We start from the raw sequence: 16,550 nt of genomic DNA on the forward strand, positions 1-16,550 counted from the left end.
AGATTACAGTACAATACCATATAAATTTGTAAGTATGTGGGACGCGGAAAAAAATTACACGAGTCTGAAAAAAAGCAAATTCTTGAACTAAAACAGCAACAGTTATCAGTAGCAAAAATATCGAAGGTAATAAGAAGAAGTCGTAGAGTAATAGACAATTTCTTTAAAAATATTGAAGATTATGGCAAAAGGAAAAGTACTGGTCGGCCGTCATCGTTATCCGATCGTTATAAGCGAGCAATTTTGCATGTAGCTCCCAACTCGCAGTTAAAAACGAAGCAAATAATGGAAAAATCTAGTGTTAGTGCCAGTATTTTAAGTGTTCGTCGAGTTCTACTATCCTGCAAAGATATTAAGAGGTTAAAATTCAAAAAGAAACCTTCGTTAACAGCGAAACACAAAGTAGAACGTTTACGCTTTGCAAAAGAAAGAATGCATTGGAAAAAGAAATGGAGAAGGGTACTATTTTCAGACGAAAAATATTCAACTTGGATGGTCCTGATGGGTTCCAATATTATTTTCATGGCATAAGAAAAGAGACAATGTCAGCAATTTGACGACAAATGGGAGGAAGCAGCGTGATGGTTTGGACCGACATCGGTTATTTCGGCAAAACGAGTATCAAGTTCATCGCTGGGAGAATGAGTAGTGTCCGATACATAAATTTAATCAAAGAACAAATAAATAATCATGCAGAACGCATTTCTGGATCTGATTACATTTTTCAACAAAATAATGCATCTGTACACACATCAAGATTGGTTCAATCATATTTTAATGAAAATAATATATCTATTTACAGGATTAAACATCACAATAGGGAAAAAACTATCGCTGAGTAAGCGGAATTTCATGTCCCTGCACGCTCCCAAAGTTTCCAAACAAGCTAGGGCATCCGCTACTGTTCCCATACATAACATAATTTCCTTTTTTTTAATAAATGATATCCTTGGTTATGTTTACCTGAAATTTAATCACAATAAATGTTTTTTACTTGAAATTGTATTCATCTGCCAGAGTTATTAGTGAATTACAATGAAATAGTACATATTCTTACAAGCATCAGGCCCCTTTTTCTATCGTTAAATAATTTTTATTTGTAACGTATTAAACATTCTCTTTTACATCATACTTCAAAATTTGTTAATGATCACTTTTTACAAATTGACCGCTATTACCTGCTTTTAGGTCGCTTTGCTATCAAATCCAAGAATAAGGAACAAAAGCAATTGAGACACAACAAAACATCTCACACTGCAGTGTGCTCACATTTAAAAAAAGGTAGAAATTGAAATAATCCTCGTACTGCAGTGCCTGATTCGGACTAGTCGGCAAACGGAAGTTGTTTACGTTAGAGATGAAACTAATCGCTCGTTGAACAGATTCCCTGTGAATTGTTCCAACGATGACATAATTATTTATAAATCGTCGGAATAAGAAAAATAAAGTTTTTATATTTTTTATTTTATCGTTATAACGTTGTTTTAGTTGGATTGTTGAGATTTTTACGATCAACATGATACCAGACATAACTATAGCCCCGAAAGATAGAGGGTTCAGTAGCTGCATGGAAGACATGTAAGTTCTAACTTTGACGGTCTAAGTTCGGGTTAGGTTTTGGGTAGACATAACATTCTGAGATTACGTTGGATACTGATATTAAGTCTGTCGTTTAGAGATGCGTTCGACTTCTTACAGCTCTAGCATAAACTTCCATCATTTGCCGACTAATCAGATTCGGGCACTCCTACAAGGATTTAATTAGTTTCTACTTTTTTAAACTGCTCTATCTAAATATGAATTCAGTGAGATGTTTTGTTATATTTCATTGCTGTCCTTCTCATTTATTCTTATATTCGACAGTAAAACGACCTAAAATCAGGTAATGGCGGAAATTTATAAAAAGTTAACAAATTTGAAGCACGACATAGAAGAAAATGTTTAATACGTTAAAAATGAAAATTACCTGACGATAGAAAAAAGACCCCGATGTTTGTAAGAATGTGAGTCATTTCATTGGTAATTCGCTAATAATTTTACCAATAGAATACAGTTTTAAATAAAAAAAAGTTACATTGTAATTACATTTTAGGTAAGCATACCCCAACATATCTGTATAGAAATGCTGTGTGCGAACGCCTGGGATAGCTCCCTATCCTTCGTCACTCTCGGCTATGGAAAGAGAAAATGTTAACATTTGAGAATGCCATAAATTAAGCCCTCCCCATATGGTGTGTTGGCTAACAAGTCCCTACGTTTTGCGACTGCGACACCTGATATTCTCGAGTATCTTTGTACAATCGTCAACGTGGATGAACGTCGAAGTAAAATCACGCGAATTTGACACTTCCGAACCTACAGAACGTTCTGTAAACGTGACTGCCTTAAACTCATTTTTGTTATTTTCTTATATACCAGTTATTAAAAAAGATAAAGTTATATGTGGGAACAAAATCGGATGCCCATGCTTGTGTGACATCAATCACATCTCAACCTACATCAGAGATAAGACATCGATTCCGAGCTTCGTACTCCTTTGGACACATCATCACCCTATCATCATAGCCTACACAGAAGCTATGACATGTTAAGAAATGTTAAGTTGGTATGATCGCTAGTTCCTACAAGCTAAGTTGGTACGACTTCTAGCGACGCTCTTTTGTCTTAGGAGTCGACCACGTGTTAATTATCTGAGTATATCCGGTGTGTTAAGACGTTTTGTACGAGGTGGCGAAATATACGAAGTATAATAGAATCTGTATGAATCTATTAAAAACCAACCCCAAACCTATATTAAATAACAGGTTATGGACCCAGTGCAGTAAACTGCGATAGTGAAGATATTTATTTGTTAAATTTTTTATGTTTTTTTTTTAATTATCCGAGAAGAGACCACGCCGTGGTCGACGAGGAGAAAATGTGTGATGTGGACAAAGATATGAATCCGATCCTGAATAAGAACAATTATGAATACTGCAAGACGATGACGGAAGCTTCGTTGCTTTCCCTGGACTGCTGGGATGCAGTAGAGCCAGGATTAACGCCAGCAAAAAGGTTGAGGCCAGACTGTACATTTATTATTATTATTATTTATTTTAGTCCGTGCCTTTCGGCTTTGGACGAACTTTCGGTTTACATTTCTTCCATTTATTGTATTGCACTCCTTAGCATATTCTTATCTCTAGCCGCTAAAACTAATGACTACAAACTATTGCAACTTATGACTACACATTATTGTCACTTTGGTCTTTTGCCTCCTTACTGTACTGCCTTCTTGTCATTCTTCCCCGTCTTGTATTGCCCTTGCCCTTCTCTTTTGTATTATTGCTTTTAATTCCATTAGTCCTTCTCCAGCCTCATTCAGTGTTTTTTCCATGTCTTTTGGTCCTCCCGTTATCTCACATTTTTCTATTACATGTCTCAGGTCCTCTTCTTCCTTTTCACATAGTCTGCTCCTTTTTTCTCCCTCCTTTTTCCAGTATTCCCTCGCTTTGGTCTTTTTCTGTCCAGCTGTACCTGTCCAGTGTGTTTTTGAAATCTTCCTTATCTCCCCCTTTACCCGTGTTTCTTGGTCTTCCTCTGTTTGTCGCCATCTGTTGTTTCCTTGCCTTGCTTTCTGCCGCGCTTCTGACTACCTAACCTCTTCCTTTTTGGTTTTTCTTATTTATATTTCTCCCTCGTTTTGTCTTCTTTTTCGCTTTTCTTTGCTTCCTCCTCGTATGCTCACACTTTGTTTTCCTCTCTTCGTGTCACTTTGCGCTTCCTTTTTCTTTCTCCCTTCACACTGTACTTTTTCCACAGAGCTCCCCGTCCACGTGTTACCCCCGCCCTGAACCAAACCGAAAGTTCTACAGATTGTATAAAAATGGACAACAAAGCACGTGCGTACATTTTCCGGCATGTTCGCCCTGAGTATCTGGGGGATGTCTGAGCCTTGAAAACAGCAAGGGAGTGCTGGAAAGCACTGGAAGATGTCCATGGGAGATCTACGTCGAGGGACCTTGTTTTATGCATCCGGGAACTGGGCACTATTGAGAAGACCTCTAGCATGGGTATCTCCGCGCACTGCGGAAGGATCCAAGACCTTTGTGACGAATTATCCGGTGCCGGTATAAAAATTGAGGACCACGTTATGGCATGTTTCCTTTTGGCCGGCCTCATGGCGGATCCAAATTATGCGACGTACCTCAGAGCAACGAGGATTGATAAATATCTGACCGCGAGGACCGTGAAGTCCGACCTTCTACTCGAAGAAAGAAGGATCGACGCGGCTGCAGACACATCCGAAAGAGGCAGCGCAATGGCGACCAGGAGACAGTGGAAGCCCAAGCCACAACAAAACAAAGATGGCGCGAAACCAAAGAATAGAGATTCACGTGACCAGAGGTGCTACAAATGTGGAAAATGGGGCCACATTTCGTACCAGTGTCAAGAGAAGAAAGGAAATAAGGAGGAGAAAAACCAAAGGGAAAAGAAAGGACAGGAAGATAACAAGAAGGAGAAGGGATCAGAAGACAACTCGAGGTCCAAGGGACTGATCTCGACGTTGGCTTTATCGTCCATCAGCCACATGGAAAGAGGGAGGATCAGCTACCTTGACTCAGGTGCCTCGAATCATGTGACTCCGAACAGGCATCGTTTCGTGGATTTCGCGCCTGCAACCGGACAAATCAGGATTGGCAAGGGACACCTGGAGATTAAGAGAAAAGGAACGATCGTGGTGAAAATGGCTGAGTCCTGTGGGGGTTGGACCCTATCTTTGTCAAGCGCTCTGTGGGTGCCTGAGTTAGATGTAAATCTAATCTCAATCAGGAAATTGGCAAAGTAGGGTGTTACCACAGTGTGTACAAGGGATGAGGCCGTTGGAACACACGATGATGGAGACGTCGTATTCAAATCAATGGTAGGAGAAGATGTATATTATTTAGAGACAATACCCTCTGAAGGGCACGTAGCAAATATCTCCGTGAAGAATGATCAGGAGGAGCCTGGCCACAATGACGAAGACATTGAAGTTATTGAGGCAAGGGCCTACAAGAGTACCGCATCGTGGCACGAGAGGTTAGGTCACCTGCATGGAAACGCGATGAGGAAAATTCCTATAAGGAGCGTGAAGGAAGACTCCAAGAAACATGACAAATTATGCGGAGTCTGTGTGGAGGGAAAAATGACTAAAGTGTCATTTCCAAGGACAGCCCATCATATGTGTCAACGCTCTTTGGAGATCGTTCACAGCGATGTCAGAGGCAGAGCTCAGTGCAAGTCATTAGGTGGAGGTAACTACTTTGTAACTTTCATCGATGGTTTCTCTCGGTTCATGTACGTTAGGATCATCAGTAGGGAGAGCGAAGTATTTAGGTGCTTCAAGGAATACCAGACGGAGGTGGAGGCGCTACATCAGTCAAAAATAAGTGCCTTTCAAACCGACAATGGAGGCGAGTACACAGGGGTAAATTTTGAGAGCTACCTGAGGGAGAAAAGCATCCTGCACAGGAAGACCGTCCCTAGGAATCCTGAACAGAATGGAGTGTCAAAACAAGTAAGCAGGACCCTGGTTGAGATGTCTAGGTGCTTGCTTATCCAGTCAGAGCTCCCTGACTATCTATGGGGAGAAGCTATGAACACTGCGCATCATATAAGGAACCTATGCCCATCCGCTGTCATCGGAGACAGAATTCCATTAGAATTATAGAAAAGTAAGGGATGCGACATCCAAGGGGAGATCAACAGGCTAAGGGTATTTGGATGCAAAGTCTGGTACCTGAGAAGACCAAGCGGAGGAAAATTTGATAGCAAGGCGAATGAGGGGATATTTGTAGGTTACGACCGACAGGTCAAGGGTTATAGGATCTACCTACCGAAGACCAGGAAGGTAATAATCTCTTCTCATGTCAGGTTCGAGGAAAATATGTTTCCCTACAAGAATGCTAAAGTGGACACGAGTAACATAAAAAGGAAATTCTCTGAGTGGATATGGAACGTTGAAGATTTTGAACTTGAAAGGGGAGTTGATCCACATTGATCGACATTAAAACTCAAAGCGATGGTCGAAACGATGAAGGGGAGAGTGATTATTTCATGGACAGTTTAACTAATGAGAATAATCAGGAGAAGGTTGTGATTGTAGCGACTGTGCCTAGGAGGTCAGCAAGACTGCGTAAACCAAAGACGTGTGACAGTTGTGCTCACGTTGCAACTGTTTGCAAAACTCAAAGTCTGTGTGTGTCTGTGAATGTGTAAGAAGCCCTGAAGAGGCCAGATGCTCAAAAGTGAATCAATAATGAAGGAGTTAGACAACCTAGCGGATAAAGATGTGTGGGACATAGTGAAAAGACCTTTGAACAAAAATGTTATTGACTCTAAGAGGGTACTTGTTGTGAAAAGGAATCCTCATAGGTATAAGGCTAGGCTTGTAGCTCGGGGATTCTGGCAGAGGCCTGGAGTAGATTATTCAGAGACTTTCAGTCCAATAGTAAAACGCAGAACTCTAAGAATTCTGGTTGCTCTGTGTGCAGAAAATGGGTGGGATTACGAGCACATTGATGTGGAGTGTGCATATCTCAACAGTTCTATAGATGACGATATATACATGGAGCAACCAGAATTCTTTAAAGTTCCCGGAAAAGACAGGACTCGATGCGTGTGCAAACTTAAAAAGAGCCTGTATGGACTGAAGCAAGCTGGGAGCATGTGGTTTAGGCACATTAACAGTATTTTGAAAGGTATGAGTTTGAACCCATGTATGAGTGATCCGTGTGTGTATGTGAATGTACTCAAAGATCTGATAGCAGCTATTTATGTGGATGACATTCTTGCGTTTGGAACAAAGACTGCGATTGACGTATTCAAAACTAGGATTATGGAGAAATTAAATGTAAGGATGATGGGGACTGACACTCAATTTCTGTCCATTCACTTGAGTAAGCCAAACAGTACTACTGTTGTATTTGATCAATCTGTACAGATAGGGCAAATGCTGAATCTGTTTGACATTGCTCATGAGGTTAGAGTGTCAACACCGCTAGCTAAGGAGTGTGAGGCCGGTTTTGACATTAAGTGTAATGAACCGTTCGATAATAAGTTGTATGAACAGACTGTGAGGCATATAATATATATCGCCACTGTAAGTCGTCCTGATGTCGCGTGTGCAATAGGAAAGTTAAGCCAAAGATGCGCAAATCTGACTGTATCTGGTTGGAAAGCAGTGAGGCGGATTTTTAAGTACCTGTTGAAGAGCAAAGACTTGAAGCTAGTGTACCAAAGGACAGGACAACCTTTGAAGGTGTTTTGTGACTCAGACTTTGCGGGTTGTTCAGTAGATAGGAGATCTAGGAGTGGGTATGTCTTTATACTTGCTGGTGGTGCAACACCGTGGTGTTTCAAAGAAACAACCAATTATATCTCAATCGACATGCGAAGCAGAATTTGTAGTAATGCAAGAAGCAGCAGAGGAGACTGTGTGGATATCGTTACTGTTAAGGGAGTTGGGCCAATTGTCATATTGCTCTCATCCATGCAAAATTTTCTGTAAAACATCGGAGCTATTTCATGGTCCAAAGATGAAGTAGTTGCCGAGAGTTCTAAGCACGTTCAAGTGCGTTATTTCTATGTTAAGAACTGCGTGTCGAAAGGAATATTAGATTATACCTATATACCTAGTTCTGAGAATGTTGCTGACATTCTTACCAAAGCTATGGGGCTTGTAGAAACTACGATCAAAAGGGAGTGTTAAGAAATGTTAAGTTGGTATGATCGCTAGTTCCTACAAGCTAAGTTGGTACGACTTCTAGCGACGCCCTTTTGTCTTAGGAGTCGACCACGTGTTAATTATCTGAGTGTATCCGGTGTGTTAAGATGTTTTGTACGAGATGGCGAAATATACAAAGTATAATAGAATCTGTGTGAATCTATTAAATTGGGGTTATCCAACCCCAAACCTATATTAAATAACATGACACACCTTAGTCTACATCATAGATAAGACATCGACCCCCGACCTTCGGACACTTTTCCACATCATAACCTATTCCGAGCCCCTCAACATCTTCAAACCAAAATGCATATAAGCCGAGACTTCAGCCAGCTCGGGCAATTCTTATTCTAGTTCCTGTTCTTGTGCAGCTCTTTTCTCCGGTTCAGTGTCATTCTATTTCTTGTAAGTGCTAAATTTATAATAAAGTTCGATAAAAGAAAATTAATAGTTCGGTTATGACTCAGCCTTCTTTACTCTTAGAACCTAATCCCAACCCTGAAGTTTACGTGACACTTGCTTCGAAGCTTCGGGAGCACGCAGAGACATGAATCGTCGGCAAAAATGAGAGGCTCGCTTTCTCAGCGGTCGTCTTCTTAATGTGGCATCAAATTTAAAGTTCTTCGGCCACTATCAAACTGCTCTATGTTCTGACTTACTTATACTTCTAGCAACAGTTCATAGGTGGCGAGTGACACTTGATTGTAGTAATAAGCGTACATGTTACAATGTTGCCATTCTCATATATCCTCGCGAGTGCGAGTTTCGAGTTAGTGGATAACCCTGTATATAGATATATATGATAATCACCCTGGAAGCTTCTTTTTGATCCTATAAAAGTAATTAAAGAAACGAACGAACGAACATACATATGTATAATCAAAGGAAATGAAATAAACTAAATTATCTTTACGCATGTATAATACATACAGATAATTTTTACTATACACAATAGTCGGGAAATCGCATATCGTGACTTTCTCTTTATCTAATGCTAAAACAATCGGAGCGTTTATGAAGCATTCGTAGAGTATTCAAGAATACTCAGTGTAATCTCTACGAACTTTCGCACGCGTATGTCGTAAAGACATGAACAAATACAAGTTCCCACTTTCATTTTTTTTGTTTTACTAGATTGAGGGAAATACCCTAAACCACGTCTAAACTAAACGCACCATGTGCCGTCCCGAAACTCAGTTTTCGTGAATTCATTATCAGGCTATTCTTACACATCCTTTAATATTACTAACGTATCTAATTCTGGCTTATCATAATGCATTAATTTACTATATGTTTCATAGAAACTTTATTTTAAGATGAACCATATTCAAAAATGTAAAAAGAGAGATTTGAAGATAGGATATACTTACATGTTGATGACGCCCTGTAATAGATGAGTTAGAAAACGATGAATAATTAGGAGTTTCGTATTTGTAAAAATACAAATATCTGATACAATGTGTTGCACCGACCCAACTTGCTGTAACACATATTGTGACGCACACTCCAAAATATATCTGAAATCATAATATACCAACATCTTAAAAAATAATTAATAAATATATTTTTCAAATTCTACATGCTATAAAAATCCATATTCAATTTATGCATAAAATTAATCAAAAGGATTTTTTTTTTTTGTCATTTTTGTAAGTTTTATAATTCCGTAACATGTAGGAGAACGAACAAAAAAGAATGAAAGTGCTTATCAGTCAGGATAGAAGAAATAAATAAGCAGTCAACATGTTTCCAAAAAGTAACAAAGAAATTGTACTCTAACAATATATAAAGCGCGATAAAATTAATATTATTATAATATAATAATAATAATATTATATAATATAATATTAACATGATTATTGATTATGGAAGAATAAGCTAAAGCTAAAATTTTAGAATAAACTTCTCTAGTTTGTATAAAGTCTAGTCTCTAATTTGTATAAACAAATGAAATGATAGAATATTGTTATTTTAAAATTGAAAGGAGCAGCATAAAAGATTTGTTCATTTTTAAAAAGTAAGATTGCTTCAATCATATACATACATCCAACATTTCCTGTTTTCTTCTGTTATTACAGACAAACAAATAAATATTAGAAATCAATAGACCTTTTTTGCAGATTCGGCACAACAAGATGTGTAACAAGTGGATAAGGAGTTGGGCCTTTGTTGATAAGTAACTGGTGGTACTGTCACATGAGGCTGAACTTGAGTTTGACTTGTATTGTGCCCTTGATTATCTGCACTCCCTCCAGAACCAACTCCACTTCTAGTTGTTTCCAAAGAACGACAACTCGGTACAGAATCACCACAGCCACCACTAACGCTACATCCTTGTTGCTGTTCACAGCCTACACATTTATATAAAATAATTATAATTGAAACAAAATTCTTTTCAAGGACGCTTGCAATTCAAGTAACAAACGTCATGTAAACCAGTCTTATTATAGCTAAACTGAATTTATAATTTGATATGATAAGTATGTGTGACGCAAGATATAAATTCTTTAAAATTTACATTATACTATCTATAATATTTATTATATTGTGACTGAGTAAAACATTTTTTGTAATTTTAAATGACAGTCATTGTTGGTTTTCACGAAATTAGAGAGTTTTTTCAAAAATATTTCATGTAAGGTACATATGCAAATGATTTTGTTACAAGCATCATAACGTTATTCTACACTTTTAGAGCAGCGAAGATCTGCAAAAACAACAGGTACAAAATTGACCTTGATCTTTAATTCAAGGTCAAATTTTTTTTTTTATTACATCTTATTCTATTCATTATGACTTTAGACGATGAAAATCAATCCGATGTTTTAATTGTTCAACGTATATAATCCATCTACCAGAACTATTATATAAAAAATTTTTTACGGTTCTCCAAAGGAAAAGATCAACTAGTATCAAAATTGGTAAACGAGAAGGCCACAAGAGAGGAACAGGTCTGCATGCTATCTCCGATGATCCAAACATTTCATTCAAAATTTGATGAACTAGTCGATTAATATGAGATGAAGCATCATCATCAGTCGATTCACCAACTTTTTGATCATTTAAAGTCAATACGTAATCCTAAAGAGGAACTTTGACAGAATGTAGAAATGCGAGCCTAGGGCTACTTAAATAATGAGAAAAAAGAACAGAAGGAAGATATATAAGGGATATATGTATATATAATAATGGATCTGACATATCTACATGCAATAATAGATGCTATTGTTTCTATATCTGATTGCAAAATGTAAGCACATTATAAATAAAGTGAGTTCTGAAACTAATGGAACTTTAACATTTCCTTCCAAAATGGAATTGAAAAGAATTTCCAATTCTTTTCAAAAAACGATTGAGTTGCAACCCATTGTTTCTTTGAAATCTTTTATCTTCATAATAATTAGAATACGATACAATATAAAATTGAATTTCAAAGTTAAGGTCAATTTTGAAGCTGCTACTTTTTGCAAATTTCTACCGTGTCAGAAATATAGAATAACGCTATAAAGTGTTCATGATAAATCATTTTCAAACAGCCTATATATATATATTTATTTATTTATATACATATATGTATACACAAAATAATATATGTACATATATATTATTTTATCGACAATTATAATAAAGTATAGAAAGGAAGAATAAATATAATAGTTGTGCTTTTTTGTATGGAGAATTCAACTATGTACATATTATACAAAATCCCGTCTCCACTGTAGCAACATCTAACAATTTTTTGTTGCTTCTTGTTGCTACATGTTGGAAAATATTTCCAACAAACAAACAGTGCTTTACAAAAACTTTTTATTCACACTGAGACATCTAATCTCAGGAATATTTGGGTTTTATTTGGTTTCAGACTAGCAACACGTATACACTAAAGGAATATGTATTTGTTTCTCTTGCTTCGTGTTGCCGTATATTTCCCATTTTTCTTTAATCTTTACCGTTTCGAATGGAAACAGGCAACAAACGGCGATTCTTATTATCGGTAACGGAAACACGAAAAAACAAAGAAACATTCGACGACAAGCTGCGACATTTTTAAGACATGGAACAGAACTTTTTACAAAGTACTATTTATTTAAATATAATTATCATAAACGTTCAAGTTGCTTTACTTGTTTTCTTTCTTCGTAAATTACGAATCCATTGCTATATAAATTATTAGTATCACTACTATTAAGGAAAAAGTAATTGAGAGGATTGGCAATATCACACAAGAATAACATAAGTCGGTAGTATATATCTAATATACATATATAGACGCAAATTGGAAAAACTCAATATAATGAAAGCTGTAAAAGTACGAAGCAGAGAGCGAGCAGTAGAAATAAAACATACAAAAGTAAAAGTAAAAAAGGCATGAAAGTGAAATCAGAAACCATTGTACCGAGAGACATTTTTAGTTATTTTTGATTAGTTTAATTTTTTTCAGTTTTAATTTTTTAAGTATATTATTTATTTATTTACGTAAATATTTTATTTCTGCATTAAAACATCCTGAAACGATCGATGCAAATCCACGTGTTCAACTCAACAATTACTATAATACTCGGACAAGCCGATGCTGCAAGAAGCGCGAGAGGTCGGCAGGAGTATTTTATAAAATACAGTTGTGAATGTGTTAACTGTTAGCTGGTACACGGATGAACCTGACGCGAAGTTAGGGAACCACTAAGATTATTGTAAGCGGTAAAGAACTTGATACGACTTCAGGAAGTTATAGAATGCAAACAAACCTGATGCAAAATCAGGTAGTCGCAGAAGGGGTTTAGTTTTTATGGACGAACTCGATGCGAAATCCGGGAAGCCATTGTGTTGTAACGATTTTCTTTAGATGTAGACACATGAGAACGAGCCCGATGCGAAATTAGGAGTCGCAGAAAATGTTAGTATAGGTAACTTTGATTGGTAGAAGTCTACACGATAGTATAAAATCGAGCAATAAAATCGTCTCATGTAGAGAACGTGATTTGATGTTAGCTTTTTAAAATAAACGCAGTATGGGTTTTAAACAGATATATTTGTTAATTATTTTCCGCTATCTGTATCTTGAATGTCCATTGACAGCTTATTAGATTGGCAGATTTTTTCTTACGTTTTACGTTTCTTAGTTGTGGCATGTATTCGATCGCTATTTGACGATTTCCATTAATTTGTTATAGTGTTGTGTTGTTACTGCCTTGATGTTTGCTAATAGTATAATTTTGACCAATTCTAGTGATCTTTAATTATATCATATATCAATATTCTTTGCTTTAGCCATTCGGAATTTAAATTTATCGAATAACAGGTATACTCGATCTTATATTTACTGAAAATAACGAATATACTAATACACACGTAACTGAACACATCTTATCAATTTAACGGCTTGAATGAGGCTGATGATAACAAATAATAATTTATACAAAAGCTTTGATTATTGACTCAATTTTGCTTTATTGTAATTTAAAGCCATTGAAATCGATGAGGTCGCCCCTATTCCAAATAATAATTATAAAAGTTCTTCAAAAGAGTATAGCAGTTACAAAAAGATTAAGATTCTTTCTTTGTCAGATTGACAAACGAATCTTTAGAAAATGCTACATTGGAAAGATCTAAACTTCAATCAAAATGTCCATCAATATATTTACATAAAAACTTCACTTAAAAATTTTAAACAACTAAATATAATTATGTCAAAATCTAAGCTAATATCACTGAAATTTATAATAAAATTGTTCTAATCTTGAAAGAGAAAAATGCATATTTCTATACATTACAGTTAAAGAAAAACAGAAGTTATAAAGTTGTATTAAGAGGAATGCACGCTAAAACAAACATTGACACAATCACCAAGGAGTTAAAAGATTTTAATCATTGGATAAAGTATAAATGACAGACTAAAACACAATACAAAACTACTACTGTTTTTCTTCATCAGACCTAAACCTAGTGATGATAACAGAGAAATTTCTTTGACTTTTTAACCTTATGATATTACACAAATTAACATTAACAAATTAAATTATAATATAATACAAACTTTATGAGTTAATATATGTGTCTCTATTGAATAGCATAAGATTTAGTATGAATATAATATATGTAGTACATTGAATAGACAATTAATATGAACTTACCAGAATTGTCATGAGTAATTTGTCCAGCAGTGTTTTGAGAGCCATGGTTCTGCTGATTATCACCAAGAATAATACTTGAGGTATGAGTCTGCTGGGGATGAAATATTGTAGGAATATCCCCGACTCCTCTGCTACCCATGTTTAAGTTTGTTCTTTGAAACATGTAACATTTGTTGTCATCACACTTATATAAAAGTATATATTAAGTATATGTTAAGAAAAGTATAATATTATTTTATATTAACTCATATGAAATACTTGTGATATATGTATCAAAATGTTAATGAAGTCTGCTGTTGTAAAAGAGTACTACAGTATAAATGTTAGTACACACAGTACTGTAATATAAACATTAGTACAAAGTCTTCGTAACTCCAAAATCTATTTTACTAAACTTTGAAATTTAATATCTTAAATTAGCATATTTATTATGCTATATACTAAAATATCTCTTATATATTAAAATATCAATATTTTCCAACATAGGTAATATTATTTTTTGAACATAGACTGGTAAGGTCATTTTTTTCTGTAGTTAAGTATAGTGAAACTACCTAAATTTACTTGCTAACGTCTGTACTTGAAAGATATAAAGTAGTGTACAAAATTAGCTAATAACAAAGCAACTTTAAATAGGAGTCTGTTTCTACTTCTGTATCTATTTAAAATAACTACTCTATTATTCACAAAATTTTAGAATTTTATTATTAATAATCACATTTAATTAAACTTCATCATAATGATAATACTTAAATTTATAAACCTTTACATATACAATTACTAAAAAATTATAAATAAGTGCATACTTAGTTTAAAATAGTAAATTATTTATAATGATATATTTAATATTTTGAGGAAATTAGAAATAAAAATAATATAGCTGTAAAAAAATCTTTATTAATGAAAATGTAACATATCTAGAAACACAAAACAATGAAAGTATTGTTTAAAAATGACACTTATTAATTTATTCTAAGTTAATAATTGATATTTTTAAGCTATTATAATCAAATTTAATTTAAAAAATAATAATCTTACTGTTACTTTTCTTTTTAGCATCCATACACTGATGCTTACAAACAATTTACTGCAGAATACATATATTAAGAAAAATACTAACATTTTGATTTCATAAAGATGTAAAACTTGTTAAAACGCATGAACATTATAAACATGTGCAAAATATTTCATTAACAAGTACAATATCCAAAAGAAAATAAAAATCATTTAAATTTTATAATATACACATACATACATATATTAATTGATATACGTACATATACTTATTAAAATTAATTATTACCAGAATTTATATCAAATAGCTATTGATAATGAATAGAACTTAACATGAGAGATAATACCTATATATTTAATATGATATACTACTTACATTGGAATATATTAAATCTTTTTATAGATTATATTATATTATATCTAGAAATCTAACAAATTTCTTTCTGTGGACTAATAAATTCAACATTTACGAAATATTTATTTTATAAATTAGTGTCTTTTATGTATATACATGAAGCAATTTCTTCATTTTTTGGGAAAAACACTGATTAATTGTTAGACATAACAATAATGAGAATTTATGTAATTTTTGCAACTTATGAATTAAAATTATATCTACATAAATAATGTATAAATAATTCTTTAAAATTTCTAAGTTTAACAAAAGATGAACAAAATATTTTACCTTCTATACTTTTTCCAATTATTTTCATAAAATATGTAAGTAATATTTTTTAACTTTTATGTTCTACGTTAAATATTTTCATCTTTTAAAAAACATAAAAACTTGCGATTCATACAAGTTAGTAAAATTGTATAAAAACGTGTATGATGTTTTATAAACGATTTTTTTCAAATCACAGAAATTGACATACCTTTTTTACATTTTTCATCGGAGATCATAACATGTCTTAAATTTGATGTATCCATCGTTCACGATGCATTTAACTGGCTATTACATATCACAAGCACTGTCATTTTAGTTTTATTGTAATTACATCACACGATCGTTTCATTCTTTGTTGCTCCATCAGTTCTTTAGATTAAAATGTTTTATGGCTGCCCTATTAACGGAATCTAATAATGCAGTAGCTAGCAGAGAATTTGTATTCCACTGTCATTCAGTATAGCTTGTTATTTTTTAGATTGAATAAAGTATATAATTCTTATTATTCATTAAGAAGTAACTTAAATTACTCGATTACTTGGTTATGAAGAAACACAACATTAGTATAATATCTCCACATCGACGTTACTTTTTATATAAATTCAATACAACCTATACAAATGATCTTCAAGTAGTTTTAAGTGTGCTATGCTATGTCACGCCATTGATTACTAGTAAACTTTGTACTACCACCCGTTTGGAACACCCTAGTTGCGTCTGCGCTTCGTTCACTTTCTATCTATGTATTTCATTGGGGTTTAAGAGACCATTCAGTGTACTGAATTATTGTGTTTATATTTTATTAAATTTAAATTTGCTGGAAAAAGTAATTTCTAATAAAGTTGATGTTTCTAGTCTGGAAGCATTTGAAACCACTTTTTACAAGTTGTCTAATACATTGCATCTAAGCATAAACATAGCAGCATTGATTTAAAAAGTTATGATATCGAAAATATTATTGTAGAAGCATTGACCAATCTTATATACC

General features: G+C 34.3%; 1 protein-coding gene across 7 annotated transcripts in view; it reads right to left on the reverse strand.

The window, feature by feature from the left end:
* The window catches only part of LOC122573117 (putative thiamine transporter SLC35F3), a 60,124-nt gene extending 43,871 nt beyond the window's left edge, over positions 1 to 16,253 (reverse strand). For 2 of the 7 annotated variants that reach the window (XM_043739083.1, XM_043739082.1), the window contains exons 1-4: positions 15,771 to 16,252; positions 13,882 to 14,033; positions 9,860 to 10,101; positions 9,121 to 9,267 (exon numbers count right to left, since the gene is read on the reverse strand). In XM_043739083.1, coding sequence (XP_043595018.1) covers positions 9,121 to 9,267; positions 9,860 to 10,101; positions 13,882 to 14,020 — 528 coding nt within the window. In that variant the 5' untranslated portion in view covers positions 14,021 to 14,033; positions 15,771 to 16,252. Of the gene's footprint in view, positions 1 to 9,120; positions 9,268 to 9,859; positions 10,102 to 13,881; positions 14,034 to 15,770 lie in introns of all 7 variants that reach the window. The other 5 variants (XM_043739084.1, XM_043739085.1, XM_043739086.1 and 2 more) reach the window with 3 other exon arrangements.
* Positions 16,254 to 16,550: the final 297 nt, after the last annotated feature.

This window comes from Bombus pyrosoma, linkage group LG11, assembly GCF_014825855.1.
Source record: "Bombus pyrosoma isolate SC7728 linkage group LG11, ASM1482585v1, whole genome shotgun sequence".
Taxonomy (NCBI): Eukaryota; Metazoa; Arthropoda; class Insecta; order Hymenoptera; family Apidae; genus Bombus; species Bombus pyrosoma.